This window comes from Dipodomys spectabilis, unplaced genomic scaffold, assembly GCF_019054845.1.
Source record: "Dipodomys spectabilis isolate Male_0828 unplaced genomic scaffold, ASM1905484v1 ptg000288l, whole genome shotgun sequence".
Lineage (NCBI taxonomy): Eukaryota > Metazoa > Chordata > Mammalia > Rodentia > Heteromyidae > Dipodomys > Dipodomys spectabilis.
Window position 1 is genome coordinate 4,880,053 of NW_024870965.1, and position 23,154 is coordinate 4,903,206.

The window sequence follows — 23,154 nt, forward strand, 5'->3', positions numbered from 1 at the left end:
GGCCATGAGTAAAATCACGATTGCTGCCCTGTTTGATTTCAAATGACTGTACTCTCTACTTAAGTAACATTTATACAGAGCCTATGTACAAAGCTGGTTATTATTAAATGGTACGTGAAATAGTAGTTATGCCTCTCTTTGAAAGGACTCTCAGAAGACTATGAGAGGTGGATCCTAAGAATAATACACACACACACACACACACACAGAACATACTAAGGAACAAACTGAATGTGCACAGTAAAGTGTCTTTTAGCTAAGATATGTAGAAAAGGCCTCTCAATGAAAGTGACATTTAGGCTGGAATTTCTGAAGGATGAGAAGACGCCAACGTGCAAAGAACAAGTGGGTAAACTGTCCACAGGAATGTGTGCAAATGCAAGGGGTAGGAAGAAGCTGCTATGTTTATAGAACTGAAACAATGCAAATGTGCAGACCACAGGGAAGAAAAGAAGGGCAAAAGGTGAACTTGCACGTTTAAACCGGAAGTCAATTCTCAGAGACTTTTGTGCAACATTCAACAGTTAAAATTATGATATTGTTTAGGCTGGTTTTGAACTCCTGGACCCAAAGCAACCTGCCTCCAAGCAGCTGAGACTATAAGCACACAATACTACGTGAGTCCTAAATTCATACGGGCGGAGTGGAGAAGGGGACGCGCACGGGGATTTGAATCGATGCCTCGTGCCTCACTAGGCAAGGGCTCTACCCACTGCCCCTGCCCTTCTCGATGCCCGCTGTTTACAAACGTCTCCTGTGTAGCTGGAATCACATGTGTGCACCATGTTCAGCCCCTGAGTTTGTATTTTAGAGCTATCACAAAATCCTATCACTTCTAATCCAGAAAGTGACATGATTTGATTTTCATGTCACACTTTCTGCAAAAGAAAATAATGGATTTAGACAAGAGATCAAAAGGGGACTGTGTGAAAGCACAAAGCTCAGTTGGAACAGGTACAGTAATCTACAAAGGTACTCCTAAATCATTCGTGGCTTAGGGATAAGAGGCTTTTTCTCTTTTTAAGTTCCAATCTAAGACCATTGAATTACTTTAAAAAAAAAAAAAAGATGATCAAGCCCTTGAATAGTATGACAGTAATTTACCCTTAAATCTCTTGTACCTTGCTGGGGTCCAGAAACAAAAGACAGATGGACTGATATTGGTCTACTGACCACAATTTAAGATGCTCTCTAGATATATGATGGTCTTCAGTTGAGCAATAAGGAAAAAAGCAGGTAAAGTAGAAATACAGCAAAATAATCTGATAGAACCCAAGGACAGATAAACGAAGTGTAAGGTCCACCCTGGAAGGAGGTACAGACTCCTCCCTCTTCTTGGTTAAGTCTCCACCTCCCTGAGGTCACAGCGGCATCCGGTATGGCCACACCTCCCGGCCCTGGCCAAGGTTAAGTCTGGCCTGGCTGTGGTTCAATCCTGGTTTATTCCTGCTGGGTGGGCTTCCAACTTGACCAGAGGCGGCCTGCAAAGAAACCTTTCCCTTCCTGAAAACCACGTGCTGCTCTCCTTCCTCAGCTGCCAATTTAATTTACCTAACAGAAAGACCTAAGGAAATGTGAAGAAAAGTATGTCTGTGAAGGTTTTAGACTATTAAACAGACTTAATGGAGATACTAGTTACAAAGAAGCAGGAAAGTGTCCAGTAACAGATTTGAAGGGAAAATAGTTTTACAATGTCTGTGTCATACCTAAATGGAAAACAGGTATGTTAATGCATAGGTTGGAGGGTCTAACTGAAGGCTCAGACTTGGAAGTCATCAGCACACAGACTTAAGATTATAGAATAAGAGTAGAAGTATGTCAAACACTATGTAAGTTATAAACTGTATGGCTGAATAGAAGACCTTTTTAAACAACTAACCTAGAGCTATAGGTCATTTATTGACTTCAGAATGTCTATGAACTACAAATGAAGGATTAAGGCTGGAAAAGTGAAGTGTAGAGGTGTGTCCATTAGAAACAAAGTAGGAAAAAACAGGTATGTGCAATGGTTTAATCAGGTGAAAAAAAACAACAGCCAGCTGCCAGTGTTCACACCTATAAACTGAGGTATGAAAATCATAGTTGGTAGATAACCCAGGGAAAAAAATCCTCACAACTTTTAATGTTCAATTACTCACAAAAAAAACCGCAACTGGAGACATTATTCAAGTGGCACAGTGTCAATCATGAGCAAAAAAGCCAAACCAAGCCGTGCGCTGGTGGCTCACGGCCTATCGTCCTAGCTACTCAGGAGGCTGAGATCTGAGGATCGCGGTCGGTTAAAAGCCAGCCTGGGCAGGAAAGTCCGTGAAACTCTTATCTCCAATAAACTACCAGAAAACTGGTAGTGGCGCTGTAGCTCAAGTGGTAGAGTGCTAGCCTTGAGCTGAAGAGCTGAGGGACAGTGCTCAGGCCCAGAGTTCAAGCCCCACGATTGACCAAAAAAAGCCAAACCAAGAGTGCTGTGCCCTGGGTTCAAACCCCAGTACTGACACTCAAAAAAGTCTATGCTTACCTAGACTTATATTTCTAAATTAAATGGAACAAATGAGTCCATTTTTAGTTACACTCTCCCAAAGGAATGCCTTAAGGTTGAAAATTTTTAGGAGTTAAAATGTTAAATTTAATCCAGGAATTTGCCTAGTACTATAGTACTATGTAAATATTTGACAGAAAGGTGCAATAAAAATTTTGAACTGCTCAAAAATAGAACACCATGCTTGAGTTACGTCATCCAAGAAGAGATGAGACCATTTCCAAATGACACAAGTCTACTCACCAAGCACCAGTCTCACATATTACACATTTACTGTTAAGTGTATTTTTGATACGTGGGGATTTTCAGATTTAAGAAATTCTAAGTGTATACACACCAAATATAAACAAATTCTTCTAAGCCAGGTTTTCTGAGTGGAGATAAGAGTCTCATGGCCTTTCCTGTCTGTAATCCTAGTTAATGGGGAAACTGAGATCTGAGGATCTCGGTTCAAAGGTAGCTTGGCCAGGAAAGTCTGTGAGACTCATCTCCAATCAGCCACCAGAAAACTGGAAGCGGTGCTGTGGCTCAAGTGGTAGAGCACTGGCCTTGAGCTGAAGAGCTGAGGGACAGTGCCCAGGCCCCGAGTTCAAGCCAAAAGGAAGGAAGGAAGGAAGGGAGGGAAAGGAAGAAGTGAAAGGATGGAAATGAGGGAAAGAAGAGAGGGAGAGAGGGAGAAAGGGGAGGGGGAGGGGAGGGGAGGGTAGAGGGGAGGGGAGGGGAGGGGAGAGGAGAGGGAAATGTATTCATTAGCTGATATATGTAACTGTAAGCCTTCAGTACAACACCTTTATAATAATTTTTTTTAATTTTAAATAAAGGGCCATTTCTAAGGGGAATGTAAATCCAGGAAATCATTCCAATTCAAGCGTCAAATAATTTTAATGCAACTTTTGAAGCACTTCTAGGAATACCTAATATCGTGTACAGAGTTTTAGAAGTTGTTTGTATGGTGGGAACATACAACAAATAAAAAAGGCAAGTCTGCATTATTGCTACTACATTTTGAGAAATATCACCCAAATTCTTGTCTATGCATTTCCAAATCTTTTCACTTTCTTTATAGTCACATTGAACAGTACAAAAAGAAAGAAGAAAAAAAGAAAGAAGAGGGAGAGAAGGAGGAGGGTATAGGCTAGATGGTATAGGCTAGCACTTGTTATGCTAAATTTAAAAAAAATCAAAAAACAAGTCTAAAACACTTAAATGTAGTATTGGCATCTCCATGTATCTATAGAGACTTCTTTGGAGTATGGTACTAGGAAATAACTTCAACAATACCCTTGCTTAACACATATTTCTATGTGATTACAGAATTTTAGGTGCTCTGTAATAGAGATGTCTGCAATTCTGTATCAAAGTCAAACATTTATCAGTCTATTGAAATTATGATAATGTATTTCTATAGAAAAAGCCACACACATAATTATCACTAATCTAGTCAGTAAGAAAAGGAATAGACAACCTTTTAAAAACACTTCTGAAAAAATTCTCAACCAAAACAAAAATATCAACCTTTTCTTTTAACTCTGACTATATCTACTTGTTCCCTAAATAGTATGGCCAAAGAACCTATGACAGTGTCAAACAGTGTATAATCCATTTCATCAACGACCTTTAAACCAGATTGAGGAAAACACTACTTCAGTAAAGAATACTAACAAAAGCAGGTAAACTGTTTAAATGTAGCACAGGAAAACAATGATCCTGTATGCGCTTCATTTCATTGTGGTTGTTTGTTAAGACTGTATTTTTAATGATACTAACCAAAGTTAAGCAAGCATATCTATAAGCACTGGTAGTCAATTAATGTATTCTAAGTAAACTTTCCGTTTCTTTGGCATTATCACACATATAACTAAAAACAGGAAAAAAAATCATTGTAATGACTATGTAGAAGAAAAAAATCAAAGTTTTATATTTTTACCTGGCCTTGGTACAGGCTGGGCTGCAGGAGTTTGAGTCTTACGGGCAGATGCACCTTCCTAGTAAAAAAAAATAACCGTAACCATGTATGACAGCACAGTTCCTTTACATAATAGTTAAACATCTAAGTATTGCCAAGAAATCCTTCACTGCTCCCATTCAATCATTCTTTTAAACCATAATAATCGAAGATGTAAAATAACTAAATAAAACTATCTTTAGCAGGGCACCGGTGGGTCACGCCTGTAATCCTAGCTACTCAGGAGGCTGAGATCTGAGGATTGAGGTTCAAAGCCAGCCCAGGCAAGAAAGTCTGTGAGACTCTTATCACCAATAAACCACTAGAAAACCAGAAGTGGTGCTATGGCTCAAGCGGTAGAGGGCTCGCCTTGAGCTGAAGAGCTCAGAGACAGTGCCCAAGCCCAGAGTTCAAGCCCCACGACCGACCAAAAACAAAACAAAACTATCTTTAATATAGTCCTGAAGTAGAGCAATAAAAATCCTTAGTGGAGGGGCTGGGAAGGTGGCTCAGTGGTAGAGCGCTTGTCTTGCATGCACGAGGCCCTGGGTTTGATTCCTCAGCACCACATAAGCAGAAAAAGCGAGAAGTGGCACTGTGGCTCAAAGTGGTAGAGCGCTAGCCTTGAGCTGAAGAGCTGAGGGACAGCGCCCAGGCCCAGAGTTCAGGCCCCATGACCCGCAAAAAAAAAAAAATCCTTAGTGGAAAATAAATTTAAATCGTTACCATAGAAAAGGCACTATGAGCATGTAGTACTTTTTAATGATTTGCTTAATTGCTGACCACTTTAATACCTGCTTTAAAATCAAGTCAATTTTTTTTCATCTAAAGAGTTCCAAAAATAGAATAAAATAAAATAAAGAGTCCCGAAATGAATAAATGATAAAAAAAATCTCATGTTAGCAAGATATAAGCAATATTATTTGAAAGTCCATTTAAAAAAGATACAAACATTTCCAATAAGTACCTTTAAAATTGGATAAGATTTGTTGTATTTGAATTATTAGCAAATAAGAATACCTTAAAAACTTAACAGCAAATCTCAACTAATGACTAAGCAGGTAACATGTACAGAGAAATAAGCTCCAGGTGAATGAATGAATGAATTATATACTCAGGAACAGATGCCTCCAAAGTGCCTGCAATCACTGGCAAGCAAACCCACGATTCATGGAGAAAACTCAGCACAGCGGACTGAGTGAAGATACAATGCCGGAAGAGGTAGAATGGTAGCAATGTCTTTAATATCGACCATCTTTGTTTAATGTTCTTTCTGAAAGGTACATTTCACCCCTAACCATTCATTAAACACCCTGAACCTTATCACTCTCCACACCCTGCATAACCCTCTTTTACCACTGTCAATCACATCAGATTTTTATCAAATAGATAAATGTATTGAAATCTCAAGTTGTCTGAGTCACCAGAGTATAATTCTGCTTAATTTTTGAGAGAAGAAAGAGGGAAAAGCCGGGTGCTGGTGGCTCATGCCTGTAATCCTAGCTACTCAAGGGGCTGAGATCTGAGGATGATAGTTCAAAGCCAGCTCTGGCAGGAAAGTCTGTGATTCTTATTTCTAATAAACCACCAGAAAACTGGAAGTGGCACTGTGGCTCAAGTGGTAGAGCACTCACCTTGAGCTGAAGAGCTCAGGGACAGCACCTAGGCCCAGATTTCAAGCCCCACGACCAACAAAAAAAAGAAAGCCAGAAACAAGACAGAAAACTGACATGACCACAGACTACTGATTTAAGTGAGGAAATTAGGAAGATTTCTGTGGATAATCATGCCGTTGGTCAATGACCATCCAGCTACAAAAGCACATTCCATCATCAGGTAAAGGACAGTCCAGTCCAGCCCCACCCCGTGCTCTACTCCAGGCCACAGCATCACACCCACACCCGCTCGCAGGAGACAACAGGGCCGCCATCGGGCATTTGTGTTTTCAAAACATTCGCACTAGGAGAAAAACCTCTACCCAGTTGGAGGAGGAAAGTGTCAGCACCCATTCAGTAACACAGGCGGGCAGGCGGGCTGGAGCATGGGGCTGGGTGGGAGGAGAGGCCCAGGGGGAGGGGGAGGAGGGAGGGGAAGAAGGAAGAGGGGAGGGGGAAGAGGTGGGGGCACCCTGGAGGCTCACACCTGTAATCCTAGCTATTCAGGAGGCTGAGATCTGAGGATCACGGTTCAAAGCCAGTCTGGGCAGAAAAGTCTGTGAGATTTTTTTTTTTTTTTGGATCCGGTCGTGGGGCCTGAACTCTGGGCCTGGGCGCTGTCCCTCAGCTCTTCAGCTCAAGGCAAGTGCTCTACCACTTGAGCCACAGCGCCACTTCTGGCTTTTTTTTTCATTTTGCTTATGTGGTGCTGAGGAATCGAACTCAGGGCCTCATGCATGCAAGGCAAGCGCTCTACCACTGAGCCACCTTCCCAGCCCAAGTCTGTGAGATTTTTATCTCAAATAAGCTACTCAGAAAAAGTTGTAAGTGGTGCTGTGGCTCAAGTGGTAGAGCACTAGCCTTGAGCACAGAAACTCAGGGACAGTTCCCAGGCCCTGAGTTCAAGCCCCAGCACAGACAAAAACTAAAACAAAATGAAAACTTATTCCTAAAGATATAAACAAAATCCAAGTGCCTGTGCAGCGTGCTTGCTGGGGGTGTCTACTCTGAGCACAGCCTTCCCCTTTGCTCAGAAGTGTGAGCCACCTGCACTAAACTTATCTAGCCACATTTTCTCCCCTGAAAGTCTGAAAAGCCACGCTGAAATGGAGTAATCTGAACTGGAGTCTTGGTTTGGGGGATGCCTGTGCACAGGAAGGACCAGAGAACGAGTAGACAGACGTAGAAAACGACAAGTAATCATGTAACATTACAGAGAAACAAGGCAAGCTTCCTTGATTTCTGACAGCTTTCCAGTTTCTCAATGTATTCTTTTAAAGGCCAAGATACAATTCTTGGCTTGAGGTATGATAGTGGATATATTTTTCTTTAACCAAATAGAGTGGTTTTCTGTTACCTGAAAGACAATTAAAAGTACTGTAATCTCAATGGAAGAAAAATACTCTATTTCAATCCCTATCTATTCACAGTAATTAAAACTCTGACCCAGGAATACAATACTAATTTTATTTATAGTCACAGAAAAATTGGAATACACAGTGCTAAGCAGTAACATTACATTACAAAGAAGCAAATACTGATTAAAAACCTAAATTAATACCAGTTTTTCATTCATCATTCCAGAGTGTTTTCTTGGTTTGAAAACTAGTTCAACAGTAAATGCAACATACCATAAAAGAAACAAATACAAATAAACTTAAAAGACTGTTTTAAAAGACATAAGGGGATCATGAAAATAACCTCCTTAGTCATTAAACATATTCTAAAATATTTGGCAGGCTAGCACAGTATTTTACATGTGTCACCAAATCAGGTGTATATCCCTCTAGCAGGCAGTAAAAGAAAGACAACTAAGATGGTTAACTGTGCTGGACGCTGATGACCCAACCTTGAAATCCTACTCAGGAGGATAACATTTAAGGATCATGATTTGAAGTCAAAGACAAGCTAGGAAAGTCCAGGAGGCTCTTACCTCCAATTAGTAACCCAAAACCTACAAGTAGAGCCTGTGGCTCAAGTGATAGAACACTAACCTTAAGCACCAAAGCTCAGGGCCTGGGTGCTGTCCCTGAGCTCAAGTTCCAGGACTAGTACTCTCACCCCACCCAGCCCCCCCAAAAAACTAGAGGTGAACAAACTTGGTAAGTGCCCCCCTGCAATCCACAGTGCACCTGGATAGAACAAAGGGCAGGCTGAGACAGCACTCCCTGTATTCTAGCGGAGAGCCACTTCCACGGCTGCACGGAAGTCACCCTGCTTCAGCTCGGCGTGCTCAGGCCTTCGGGGCTCCTGGGTCTGCACCAGCCAGCCTGTAGACCCTGTGCTTCTGAACCAGTGTTTTAAAATAATTCAAAATACAGAGCAGTGGGTGAGAATCACTGATCCGAACTATTCCAAACTCTTGTAAGGCTTTCTGAAAGTGTTTCTATTACCTCATGTGACAAGTTCATCATCAAATTCAGGCACATGAAAAATAGAGGGTAACATTAATCTTCAGAGTACGAACTCGTTTAGGCTTAGGCCTTATCCCTAGGACTTCTCATTATGGACATATAAACATTCCAAAATCTAAAATCTGAAAAACTTCTGAGTACGAGCTGTCAAGGGAAAAACTAAAAATGGGATGGCACTGGTTCAGAGCCCTTAAAACTGGAGTTGGTAAACACATGTTGATTACATCTCAGGCATATCCTCAACTGCATCTTTAAACTGGGCTGCTAATTGGCAGATGTAAACCAGTCCTTGAAACATTGTTAACTTCTGTGACCAGTACAATGGATCCCTTACCCTAAATTACCCTGAGACTCAGATGACCCCAATCCCTCCAATCCCTTTCTTTTCCTTTTTTCTTTCCTTTTTTTCGGTCAGTTGGGGGCTTGAACTCTGGGCCTGGGCGCTGTCCCTCAGCTCTTCAGCTCAAGGCTAATGCTCTACCACTTGAGCCACAGCGCCACTTCCAGTTTTTGGACTGGTTTACTGGAGATCAGAATCTCATGGACTTTCCTGCCCAGGCTGGCTTTGGGCTGGTTTTGAACCACGTTCCTCAGATCTCAGCCTCGTGAGAAGCTAGGATTACAGGCATGAGCCACCTGTGCCCAGCTGGTTGTGGATTTTGTTTTTGTTTTTGTGCTGGTCCTGGGACTTGAAATCAGATCTGAGCATTGTCCCTAGACTTTTCCACTCAAGGATAGTGCTCTGCCTAATTGAGTCATACCTCCATTTTGAGCTTTTTGGTGATTAACTGGAGATAAAATTCTAACACTTTCCTCCTGGGCTGTCTTTGAACCATGACCATGAGATGTCAGCTTCCTGAGTGGCTAGGATTACTAGTGTAAGCACTGGCACGATGTCCCAATCCCTTTCTAAGCAAAATCCCTTTCACCTCTACTAATGCCTAACGCATGAGCCAATCTATGGCTAAACTCATTAAAATCCAAAAAGAAGAAAAGGAAAAAATACAACTAACATTTTAGACAACATTTGGAGCACTTTTCAAGATTACCTGAACCTGTGTTTTCCCACACCTCAATACTAGTTAGCTCCAAATAAATGTGATTTTCTTTGTTCTCAACTAGGTTAATTTTATTCTCAATAAAATCTACAATGCACTAACATGGCTTGTCACATAAGTGATAAACATATAGATGTTGTTGGCTTATTTTCTATGGAGAATGTAGACTAATACAGCAATTAAAATTGAACCACAAGAAAGTAAGAGCTAGAGTCTGTAATAATTAATATCAGCCAGCAGTAAAAACAAAGGGGGGGGGGACATACTTTACTCAATGGTATAGATCTGCTTAGCATGCTTCATATCCTGGGTTCCACAGGGTAGGGATGGGAGGGGGCAGGGCTGCTGAGGGGAAGGAGGAAAAGAGAGTAAGACAAATGCACACTCTTAAAAGAGACATGTTGAAAGCATGTCTCTTATCTAGTGACTGAAAACTTTCATCCACATGAGTGAACATGAAATGTCACAGAAATGCAATTCGCACCAACGGCTCACACCTGTAATCCTAGCTACTCAGAAAGCTGAAATTGGAGGATACTATTTCGAAGCCAGCCTAGGCAGGGAAGTCCATTTGAGTCTTGTCTCCAATTAATCACCCAAGAAAGTGTAAAGTGGAGTTGTGGCTCAAGAGGTAGTGTGCTAGCTTAAGCAAAAAATGCTCAGGGTTAGTGGGACAGTGCCCAAGCCTAGAGTTCAAGCTCAGGACTGGCGGGAGGGAGGGAGGAGGGAGGGGGGAGGGAGGGAGGGAAAAAAGAGAAGAGAGAAAGAAAACTAATTAGAAACAGTACCAAGCATGTGTATTGATCTCCTTCAATATCAAGGTCTTCTGGACAAATGATCATTCTTTTTTCCCCCTTTGGTGTATGCACTAGAGCCTGAACTCACTCCGGCCTTGTGCTCCTGCTTGGCTTTTTCACTCAAAGTTAGACAGAGCTCCACCGCTTGAGTCACAATACTTCCAAACAATTCTTTTGCAGAGCTCACTGAGGATTAATCAGGGGATTATCTTTCTTCATTGAAAACAGGATTATTTTATGTTTATAGTAGCATGGCTAAGGAAGAAGGTCCACTGAATCATTTGAGTAGCTTAATGGGTCCAAATTCATAATGGAGCTAGCAGGCAGTACTAACGAAGCTAAAGAAACCTGATATACAAATCTTGAGTTCCCAGTTCTAGCCTTGCCTTTGCCATATGAAATAGGACCTTTAGGAAAATATTGACCTCACAGGAACTTAGTTACTTACCGTATTTGTAAAAGGAAGACAACAGCTTTTGCAAAGGTTAAGTTCTGCTCCGATTCCATTTTTAATGTTCTTAATAGATTAAAACTTAAAGACATATCTAATGTGGTTTACTTCAATGACAGTAAGATTAAAGTCACATAAAATTTTTGATGTGAATAAAAATGCAATGTTCTCCTGCTTAATTAGCTCTGTATACTAAAGGGTATGTGCTTCAAATTGTTTTTCTGCTATATATAAAACCCCTTTTTGCCTGCTTTGCAAAATTTCTTTATATTAATGACTCCATACCTAATCAGTCCATAAACAGTCACACTGGAGATGGTCATATGAATTTAGAATCAAGCAAGCTAGCTGCTTCCTCCTTTCTTCAAAAAAGGCCTTTGAAAAAAATATTCTATTTACTTACTACTAAAACTTGATTTCCCTTCTTATCTACTGTAACTATTTTGGTAAGAAACTTGCTCTCTGATACTAATGAATTCTGGCTATGACTCTTTAAGAAGTCCTAAAGGGATGTTGACACCTGAATTTTCGTTGCTATATACACGTTGTTGTACACTAGTAATGTTAAAATAAATAAATAAAACTAGCAATGTGTTGGGTCTGAATAAAAATAAAACGGCAAACACTGACACTTGTGGTCATTCTGAGATTGCCGATCTGCAGTTGGGCTAGTTCATCCTTCATGAGTTCAAAGAAAAGTAAAAGTGGTTCACACATCATTAATGGACTTCATGGAGAAATTTTAAACTTTCAAGAAATATTTAATTTTTCTTTAAAAAGCAACAAATATTTACTAAAATTAAACAACCAAAAATAGGTCATTCATCCAAATCTTTCATATGATGAAAAAACTACATCTGTTTGTGGGTGCATACCCACATCAAGACCTCACTCAGCATGCTTGCCCACAACTGGCACTCTGCCAGACCTATAATCTTGTACTTCACTGGTTAATTGGAGATGGAATCTCTCTTTTCTGCTAGAGAAGGCTTAGAACTTAACCTGCCAGAATTACAGAAATGAGTTGCTAGGGTTACAGGCGTGAGCCACTAGGACCCTTCAGATGACATTTAGTTTTAAATAAAAGGAGTATAAACTCCAAATATTACTATGCAAAATTATCTAGAGGCCTCCACAATTGAAGCATCTAAGTACCATGTCAAATTGCAGTTTTCAGAGTAGTATGGTGCAGATTACATCTGACCCAAAATATTAAGAATCTTAACAATGAAAAGATAGCTAGTTCTGATGAGTATCAACTAAAATATGCCTTAGATTTCAGTACCAATGACTCTTACATAGGAGTAGAAACCAATGGAGGGAGGAGTAGATTATGTCTCTCTTGTGATATTGTTCAAGGCCATCTTCTGTTGCTTGGTGTTTGGTATGTTCTCCCCTTCAAGTTTCTTTTGCCAAGGACATACAGCTGAATCTGAGTTGTACTCAATCTAACTAGATGGTGCCCAATTTGAAGTTTACATCTGATCGATCACCTTAATAACCATTCAAAAACTATTAACTACATGAATAAAGGAATAATTATTTCTAAACACAACACAAACTTGGAACTGAAGATATCAATCACAAAGTTCCTTCAAGGCGCCCCTCCAGGGTGACATCCATCAAGAAAAGTCAAAGCTATGGGACTATGTTTCTGGTTTATAACATTTTCTTTCTCTCTCATAGTAATCTTTCTATTATTTCTAGAAAAGTCACATAATAAATACTAGGATAAAATATAATTAAAATCTTTATTCATTTGAAATAATACTTTGTAGAGACAAGTGAGATGAAAAATACATGTAACTATAAACATATAGGCAAAGCTCCACAATTATAGTTTCTGAGAGCTACTGTCCCTGAAGTATCAGGGGAAAACTGAGAATTTATTTAAAAAAAAAACAAAAAAAACAATCTGTCACTGTGTTCACAGAAAAACAAGAAACAAGTTACCAAAATACTCAGGAGACTAGCCACACTAAGTAGGAATTCCAAGTGTCTAATACAAAATCTGTTTGTGGCAACTGACTAGACCATCTTGAAATAGCAGGGTAAGTAAACATAACTGGGACAAATCTCATCACCAAGAAGATGTTTTCATAAAAGTATACCACATTATATCATTTTGTTGAATTTTATGATACATGTACTTCTAAAAAAAAAATACAAAACAGTTGATACTGAAAAGCAATTGAAAGTCAACTTTTCTGCCTTTAAGAACAGTAAGGAACCACAGAGAACAAAGTCAGTAAACTGTCACACTATGTGTGGAGCGATCCATGACAGACCATTGACATAAACAGAGGAGAAAAACCTAGGCTACAGATGGAAGATAAAAGCATCGATGAATATTAACCCACACCTTATCAAAATCAGAGCGGTTAAAAGAAAAAACATCTTCAAGACCAAGCATTCACTGAAGAGGTTAACTTAGTCCAGCGTATATTAACAAAGCTGGTATTTGTTATACCTTACAGAAGCGTGTAAGACACAGGACAGCCACCATCTAAGACGGAAAATATTTAGAAAGCCTATGCTTTGTTTTTAAAGGGAATTAAACTGTAAGAAAACCATACTCTCCATTTCATAATCATTCCATTTTCATACGATCCACTCATCACTACACTTGTACTGAATATATAGGATCTGTCACACAGAAGCAAAATCTCTAAGCCTCTCCCTACCTTAGGCTTTTAGTCAAAATGAATGCAAACAATCACGTGGGATTCAGCCAAGCAGTGACGTTCAATTCTGCTCTGTCAGAGAGAGCATCTGTCAAGCCCACATTTAAACTGCTGCCTGCCTGTGCGGCAGCTGAGGAAGCGTGGATTTCATATTACAGCCTAAAACCCCCGTGAAACTGCTCAAAAATCCTTCCTGCAGCTGCCAGGCAACAGCGAAAGGAGAGGAAAACCCTGCTCTGTCCCCACACACCCGGAGCTCCAGGTTCGGGCTCTGCTGCTTCACAGTGCAGCTCAGTGTTATCACTAGAAATATGGATACTGAGAAGAGAACACAGCACTGCATTGTCCAGCCAGGAAAACAGCAGATGTAAAAAGCTTCAATGCATCAACTGTCGGAAAGAGTCAACAGTGCTCCAAATAGAACGGCCAGCTCCGGCTCTTTTGTTTAACAAAGGAGAGAGAAAATGAAAGAAAGGGAAAATCTCAGAAGACGCGGACCCATATGAACCAGGAGGATAACTGGAAGACACACAGACAGATGGACACTGGACACTGGAAAGCGACCGTGGCTGGGGGATGTGCGCATGTTCCATAGCATCTTTCTGCCAAAAGTGTGTTCAGTGGCATAATCCTCTCCACACTAACGGCCTGACCAAGGAAGGTATGTCGCTATCTTGTGTGTGATGCTGGTTTAAATGTGTTGCCTTTGTGTGGCCCTGGAGGCACTGAGAGTTGATAAGCAAGTTCATACAGCTCACTGCCCTTGAAACTATTAAAGGATTCCTAAATATACGATTTTAAAATCTGTTTTGTTCAGAAAACAAGCTGTCACTGCTTTCTTCAGCTAATATGTAGCTTGAAGTAGCTCTGGAATATCAACATAGGAGAGAAAAAATAATAATAACTAGTTATAAATAAAGAATTATCCGAGAAAATAAACTTAAAGTCTGTAGCCCTTTACAGTAAACATAGCAATCCTCTATTAAATTAGGTCAAATTGAATACTGATCTAGTAAATTAAAGAGCACTCTTGAAAATGGCTATCAAGAGACAATGCAGTGAAATTACATTAAGCAGTATCAAGCATGGTCTTTGCGTTAGAAGCTTGGCTGAGAAGTCCTTTTAAAACAAAATCTTAATAGCTCATAGAAATGATTTCCTTCCTCTAACATCCACCTCCCCAAATAAAGGAAATAGGTAATAAACACAATCTAAACACAATCTAAGAACAGGACAACAAACCGTAGGTATTACTGAGCTACAGGATCACATAGGTTGTATGAGTTTATGCACAGCATAATACCACAGTGGTCACATGTTATTATAGATCCACGAACACAACTTTAAACAAAGACATGTCAATAGTGTTGTTTTTGTTAAAAAAAAAAAAAAAAAAAAAAAATACCCTATTTGAAACAGTACACTTTCAGTTTAGGTAACAGACTTATTCTCAATGATCAAATCTAAGATTATTTCCTAAGATCATCTTAAAAGTAAAATTATAACATAAAAAGATACTTTAGACATTAAAAAAAATCCACTAACAGCATTACAAGATCAAACAATTCATATAAATGTAGCTAATGTCTTCTAGGCTATATTACCATGCAGTAGTAAACTGCTGCCATTTATGTGTATACAGGACAAAGATAAATCAAACTATTTTAGCAACAATACTCATCAAAATTGCAACTCAGGACTCAAGAAGTCAGGTACAATTTTCCAAATCTATCCAATCTTGGTTTTTCCCAGCTTCGTACAATATATTACCCTATTATTTAAATAACTGCAAAAGGCAAACATTTTTGACAGGCAACCATTGTATTCCAAAATTAAGACTAAACAAATTCAATATTAATTCTTAATCATAACCACAAATGGTTATCTTAATAAAATTTAAAATCATGAATAAAAATATAGTTATAAAAATCAAGTCCCTCTTGGTACTTTGATCAATGTTATAGTCACCAATTAAGCAGTTTTACAAGCTAGATATTTCAAAATGCAAGTTCAGAAGTTTTTCTATAGAAGCAGCACTTACATCTAGACCTTTCCACCAAACTAAATACATTCAGTTTTGAAAGTCAAATGACTAAAACTCTGTGTATGTGAGAGAGAACCACATTTTATGACAGCATGCTTACAAACTTCATAAGACATAAGTACATATTTATATTTTGAAATTAGAGATAAATGATAACTATTTCTAGTCTAAAAATATAAAGTGCAAAACTGCTATTTTTGTATACCAAGATACTTAACTTTTATGTCTTCTCACTTGGCAAGAATTAAAATACAACAGGCATTAACTAGAGAGTAAGTTTATCATTTAGTTAAAGGAGAAATAGTAACTTCAATTTTGTTTTCTCTTTAACAGTAAAATTATGGTAAATACCTGAAAACTTGTAACAAAAAATTTTGAAGGCCAGAGTTTCACATGAGTTTCATTTTATCAATGGGAGATTAACATATAGGCTTATGTGGATTTCAAGCCTCTTCAGATTAATATTAATAAAATCACAACTATCATGAATAAGACGTAACACCATGTTAATCACATGGTATTATAAAATTATATTAGAATCACAATTATACACTTATACTAGAGTACAATTTGCTGTTTTCTCTGCTGGGAAATACTTTGGAATTTATTAGTACTGTACTGCCTTCATTCACTTCTTCAGTCTTCTATTCATATCTGATCTTATATTTGTTGCTTCTTAAACAATGAATTTATACTTTTAGAAGACATACACACACAAAAAAACCTTAGCCAGGTTCTAAACACTACTATAACAACAGATAGCAAGCTGATAGATATAAATTATGTCTAGAATACTTGAAGCAGATCAAATAAACCTGTTTCTTTTCAATTTATATACATAGCCCTCATATGCTCGTCTCTTTATGAGGGAATGCCATTACTATTTGCAGGATATATCATTTTCTAATAAAAGCTTTAAAATAATTTCCTAGACAGAATGGTCAAGTATTTGTAAGTATAAATAGGAAAATACAGTTTCTAAATCAAAATACTCAGCTCTAATATTTTCAGCTTACTCATAGCAGAACAGAAATTTTTGTTGATACAGAGACTATCCTTGGTTTTTATTACAGCAATGTGATATTAAAATTCTTAAGTAAACTAATGAATAGTGAACTAATTTTTTAAAAATTCCAAATTATGAAAAAAGGATTGTACACATTTATCAAAACTTTTTGGTAATTTTTATTTGATGTTATAATTGCTAAAAGCAAATTTAATTTCAGAAACTAGAAATTATCAAATGCTGGTGTCTGCTGTTACACTTTAGAGATTTATTCAAATTCCTACCTACTTGCTCCTCCTAGTGGCTACTGCCAGAATAGCATTTTCATTCATATACATCCAACACTCAATATTTTCAAGGTGCCTATCATTATGCATGAGAATTTTATTTTACAATAATTCAGTGATACCGGGATTCACATGCTATTACTGCCTAAAATAATTCATAGCACAGATAAATATTTCATTGAGCATGGGTCAGTATCACAGACTAAACCCATTCATTTACATGAATAATTTCAAATAAACAAATGTTCCCAATTAAAACCTTACTAGTTTTCTTTTGCTTAAAGAAATAATATTCAGGAAGAAATTCAAAATTAAAAGTACACACTCTTTAGTATCCTATCCCAAAAGTTTGTTTCTCTTCCTTTCATGCAATTCAATTCCAGTTCATCTATCTGTATTTTCCCCCACTACCCAAATCCTTGGGCCAGAAAAATCTAAGAATTCAGAGAAAGAAACTGAAAATAAACAAGTTTATGCTGTACACTGAAAAGGCTTTTTTTTAGTATCTGACATCATGAACCTCTCATTCTGACATTTCTTTTTTTTTTATTAATTAAGCAGTTGTACAAAGGAGTTGCCATTTCTGACCTGCTAATTTGTTTTTAATATAGGGGGCTTTAAGTGTTAGCCTACAAGAAGACTAAAAATTAACAAACCCTCTGCATCCAAATACAACTTAACTCAAGAATGTTTTAAAATGTATTTTGTGGAAATTTGATTTTTAAAAACCATAGGTAACTAAAGATACTTGCTTGTTGTCTTTTAAAGTCAACCTTAAAATGCAAGGACAATAACCTTTATATACTTCCTATCTGAAGTGGAAGGTTAAATTAGCAGAGTACTCAAAACTGTTAATCATTTATAACTGTCTAAAAATCCTGCCCTGAAGTTACTGGACCCTGAAATTCATTTTGACAGGTGCATCTTCTCATTGACTTCCTCAGCACAGTGGGGGCCAATGGAAGCATGCCCAGCAGTGTACTGTGACTAACAGAACTCTGCTATAATCAACCTTGCACCGTCTGTCCCATGACTGTTACATGACCATTTTACAAAAAAGGCCGCTGACAGAGCACCACACCATCAATGGTATGTCAAATCCATTTTAATTAATGTCAATAAATTTTCCTTCTGCTCAAGGCCTTCTTACACGGCCTCTGTCAGGAAGCTAGTAACATTTTTCTTTTCTACACACATACAACCTTTAAAGTTTTAACCTAGATCAAAGATACAAATGACCAGAGCTACTGAAACAATGACATAATTAGAAGAAAAAAAAAATCTATCGCCTTCCTGCTCATCATGCCAACCCCCGCCCCAAAAAAAAGGAAGAAAGAAATTAATCCTGTTCTCAGTGATGCCACTGCATTGCCAAAAGGAAGCAAATCACAGGCTCTGCTTCTGGGCTAGCCTATGTTCACAGCTTTAAAACTTCTTCCTATTTGCCTTAATTGTATTAGTATCCAGAGCCCCCTTCAGCCCATTTTGAGAGCTATGGCACTTCTAAACCGTTATGCTTCGTCTTTACAGAATGACTGCCAGGGACACGTGGCTGAACTGAAAACAGATGACAAAGAGCAGCACTGACTCAGGAGAAAAGCAGTATTTGGGGCCACCGATACCTCACACACCATTACTGGGTTATTTACAACATGCTTCAGTGGAGAAGACGGCACTGCTGCTTTGCAAAGATGACCTGGAATGCTAAGAGGTCTCTGTTCCGAACCCATCTTATCGGGGTACTTTCCCTGGTGTTTCTTTTTGCTATGTTTTTGTTTTTCAGCCATCATGACTGGCTGCCAGGGAGAGCTGGATTCAAAGAAAATCCTGTGACATACAGTTTTCGAGGATTTCGTTCCACAAAGAGTGAGACAAACCACAGCTCTCTTCGAAACATTTGGAAAGAAACAGTCCCTCAGACTCTGAGACCCCAAACTGTAACTAACTCCAATGACACAGACCAGACACCACAAGGAGTTACAGGACTGGAGAACACACTCAGTGCCAATGGGAGTATTTACACTGAAAAGGGCACTAGGCATCCAAATGCTTATCACTTCAAATATATCATCAATGAGCCTGAAAAATGCCGGGACAAAAGTCCTTTCCTAATACTGCTAATAGCTGCAGAGCCTGGACAAATAGAAGCTAGAAGAGCGATTCGGCACACTTGGGGAAATGAAAGTCTAGCACCTGGTATCCAAATAACACGCATTTTTTTGTTGGGCCTAAGCATTAAGCTAAACGACTACGTTCAACATGCAATATTGGAAGAAAGCAGACAGTATCATGATATAATTCAACAGGAATACTTAGACACATACTACAACTTGACTATTAAAACATTAATGGGCATGAACTGGGTTGCAACATACTGTCCACATATTCCTTATGTCATGAAAACTGACAGTGACATGTTTGTCAACACTGAATACTTGATCCACAAGTTGCTGAAGCCAGACCTGCCTCCACGGCACAACTACTTCACTGGGTACCTCATGAGAGGCTATGCGCCCAACCGAAACAAAGACAGCAAGTGGTACATGCCACCAGACCTCTACCCAAGTGAGCGCTATCCTGTCTTCTGTTCCGGAACTGGTTATGTTTTTTCTGGAGATCTAGCAGAAAAGATATTTAAAGTTTCTTTAGGTATCCGTCGTTTGCATCTGGAAGACGTGTATGTAGGGATCTGTCTGGCTAAGTTAAGAATTGATCCTGTGCCCCCGCCCAATGAGTTTGTGTTCAATCACTGGCGAGTTTCTTATTCAAGCTGTAAATACAGCCACCTAATTACCTCTCATCAGTTCCAGCCTAGTGAACTGATAAAATACTGGAATCATTTACAACAAAATAAGCACAATGCCTGTGCCAATGCAGCAAAGGAGAAAGCAGGCAGGTATCGTCACCGTAAATTACACTAAAAAAGAAGATTGTTGGCTCTAGTGTACAATCTGTAAATAGTGTTAAAAAGCATGTATAGTAAAAAAAAAAAATCGTTGACATCTATAGGACAAGTTTTAGTTAACATTTCACCACATAAAAGAATGATTTTATTTCTGAAGGTAATTCTTAATACTGCAATGTTATATGATTTTTTAAGTACCCCAAAAGAATCTATTTTAAAAAATGTATAAGGGGATTATGTGTATTAACATGCAATAACAAGCATGCATCATACATCAATGGGTCAAGTCTTATATTGGGGCCAATAAAATGTATCTGCATACATTTTCCATAAAAGTTTTCATTTAAAAAAATGAAAAGTCAAAAGACTTCATTTTAGATTTGACTTCTCATCTGAATATAAAAAATAAATGTAAATAAAACACTATTATCAATTTTAAGGAAACTTTGTAATTGTGTAAAGGACAAATTTTCAGACCTATACTAGAGTTCTAAAGACTATATTCATGAATTAAGATTTAGTTGAGTTATTCCAAAAACTCATTCAGAAAGTTCAGATGTTTTATCAATGCAGTTCTCATCTAAGGATTTACTTTTTTAAAGTAATTGAGATGCTCAATTTAATATACATTTTGGGACAGTTATTTTGACATAACATGATTAAATGTGAAAAAGTCTCAGGCTCAAATTTTTATTTTGAAAAGTTATTAAATGCTTCAAAACAGATAGATTTTCTCTGATTGGTACTAAGAGTAATTCAATGTTAGTAATTCAATGTTATTTGATTAGATTGAATGCTGCACTCTTCAAGTATACCACTATTTAACTTCAACTCCACCTGATTTCACGTATGTTTGTAAAACCCAATCATGTTCCTCAAATAGGAGAACATAATCACTTAAAAGGCACCAAGAAGATGCACTGTTGAAGAAAGAATGCAGTAGCAGTTTCATGCAATACATTTTGACACATCTAATAAACTGCAACATGCAGGAAAGCTTCTTCACTGGCAACAGGTGTGCACGAGCCGTACTTATTTTATGGCACCTATTTCTGAGTCCCAAGTTTACAAGCCTACATTTGGTAGATGACAAATATTCTACATCACCAATTAAAAACTTCCAGGGAAGGTTAGGGATAAGAGTTAAAAATGTTTGATGAGCACTTGATTCTTGGAAGAGCAATGTATACAATGCACTTTTATCAAGTTTTTAATAAAAAGGTTAAACAGAAGAGCCTTCATTGAGTGTCATGATACAAATACTTTCACAATTTGTTTGGCTGCATTATGAATTTTACAATCAAGACATACTAACCCATTAACTTTAAAAAAGTATTTTTATCCCCCATAAGGACATATATTTCTCAAACTTAAGTCAGGATGTTTCTTATCTAAATTCTAGTAACAATCATTTTTATCCTTGATTGCATTATGAAAGGATAAACAACCAAAATAGCTTAAAATCATGAAAACTGTTCAAGTTTCTACTATTTAATACGCTGATTCCTACTTCTATTTACCTCTTATTTTCTAATCGGTAGCCTAAAGTGTTCTATTCTACATGAAGTAATTCCAAGTAAGTTGTGAAACACTCCCAACTACTGATTCAAGCCTATTTTTCGTTTATGTTATATACTGCAGAATGACCAACATTACTAAGCAAAACTCATACATACAAGGATAACCCAGTCAGATCGATACTTATTGAAAATCAGAAGACTATCAGGGCAGAGAAATTCCCTCTCATTTATACCTCAGAATTTTTTTTTAAAAAAAGGGTGGGTGGAATGTGTGTGAGTGTACACAGATGTGTGTGTTCAGGTGTATAACCACAAACGCTATTTGTACAAATTATGATCATAGTAAGTATAGAATCTTTTAAGAACAATATTTTCTTCTGCAAAAATTCAGGTTTAAGACTTAAAAAATGTATTTCAAAAATAAGCACAGCAAAAAAAAGCTGGAGATGTGGCGCAAGCAGAGTCTAGCTAAGCACAAGGTCCTGAGTTCAAATCTCAATAACTTTTACCGTAAGTTAAAAAGCAGACACGAAAAACAGACTTCTTAGCAGACATTTAAATTTCTTTTTCGGGTATAAATTTAAAATTATTTCTATGTTCCTAATAATTCCACCTTGAAAAATGATGATAATGTGCTGACATTCTGAGTGCTAGAATGGCATTAGAGTAGTGAAGTTTCTTAGTAAATCCCAAAATCTGTATTTTGCAGGGTGGTGGTGATACCTATAATCCTTGCACTTAGGAGGCTAAAATAATACCAAGCTCAAGGGCAGCCTGAGCTACAAAAGTATATCCTGTCTCTCAAAAAAAAAATTTATTTTAGCTAAAGTAAATAATCTACAATTATTTATTATGACACTTTACTCTCTACTATTTGCAAGTTAACTGTTTGAGCTGAGAAAGCTAATATTTAAGTATATTACCAATAGTTAACTGTGTTTTATTTATCCAAGTACTATGTAATTTTTGTATGCATAAAAATATAATTTTAAATGACAACACTGGATAAAGAAAAAGATTACAAAATCAACTGTGTGTGTTATGCTCGGAATGTGAATAGATATTTTAGAAGGAAAATACCAAAACTTTGTTTACAATGTTAGTTTAATAAGATTAGATATAATGAAATCCTAAATCATCTCAATAATTCACACTTCTCATCTCTTTTTTGTACATGGAACAATCATATGTTCTAACCTAGAACCTTATTTATATCTATTTCCAAGGAATTCTACAAAACTAATACCAACAACCACAGAAAAACTACTTATTAACTATGCAAGCAGGGTACTTGTTAGTATGTTACATATAGTATTTCATATAATCTTCATAGAAACATTAAGAGACAAGCAAGACTCACCCAAGAAGTTAAAGCAAAGCTGGTAAAAAAAAGAGATTTGATGGGGGGAGAGGAGGGAGGGTGCTGGGAAGGTGGTTCAGTGGTAGAGCACTTGCCTTGCATGCCTGAGGCCCTGGGTTCAATTCCTCAGCACCACATAAGCAAAAAGAAAAAAGCCAAAAGTGGCACTGTGGCTCAAGTGGTAGAGCACCAGCATTGAGCTTAAGAGCTCAGGGACAGCACCCAGGCCCAGAGTTCAGGCCCCACGACCAGACTCCACCCCCCCCCCAAAAAAAAGACATTTGAGGGAAGACATTTCAAAGATCATGCTGTTAACCATTCCACTGTTCTACGTAATATCTCACAGGTGATGCTCTGAGATGGTCTGCAAAGCTAATAAGCACATGGGCCTGCTCCTCTATTCTCCCGTTCTCTGCTCCTTCTTCATTCTTTGCCAAGGACCTCCAAGTCTCATAGCTATTCGAACACTAGACTATGGAGGGGACGTGCAAT

At 38.0% G+C, this 23,154-nt stretch overlaps 2 protein-coding genes across 3 annotated transcripts in view; one reads left to right on the plus strand and one right to left on the minus strand.

The window, feature by feature from the left end:
* Window positions 1-23,154, minus strand: part of Cdc73 (cell division cycle 73) — a 92,887-nt gene that overhangs the window by 25,127 nt on the left and 44,606 nt on the right. The window contains exon 11 of the mRNA XM_042701169.1: window positions 4,464-4,521. Coding sequence (XP_042557103.1) covers window positions 4,464-4,521 — 58 coding nt within the window. The remainder of the gene's footprint in view (window positions 1-4,463; window positions 4,522-23,154) is intronic.
* B3galt2 (beta-1,3-galactosyltransferase 2) lies at window positions 13,670-21,219 on the plus strand. Of its 2 annotated transcripts, XM_042701171.1 has the most exons (3): window positions 13,670-14,201; window positions 17,796-17,966; window positions 18,408-21,219. In XM_042701171.1, the coding sequence occupies exon 3, from the start codon at window positions 18,530-18,532 to the stop codon at window positions 19,796-19,798; it is 1,269 nt and encodes a 422-aa protein (XP_042557105.1). In that variant the 5' UTR covers window positions 13,670-14,201; window positions 17,796-17,966; window positions 18,408-18,529; the 3' UTR covers window positions 19,799-21,219. The 2 variants fall into 2 exon arrangements, with proteins under 2 accessions (XP_042557105.1, XP_042557104.1); XM_042701170.1 differs by lacking the exon at window positions 17,796-17,966.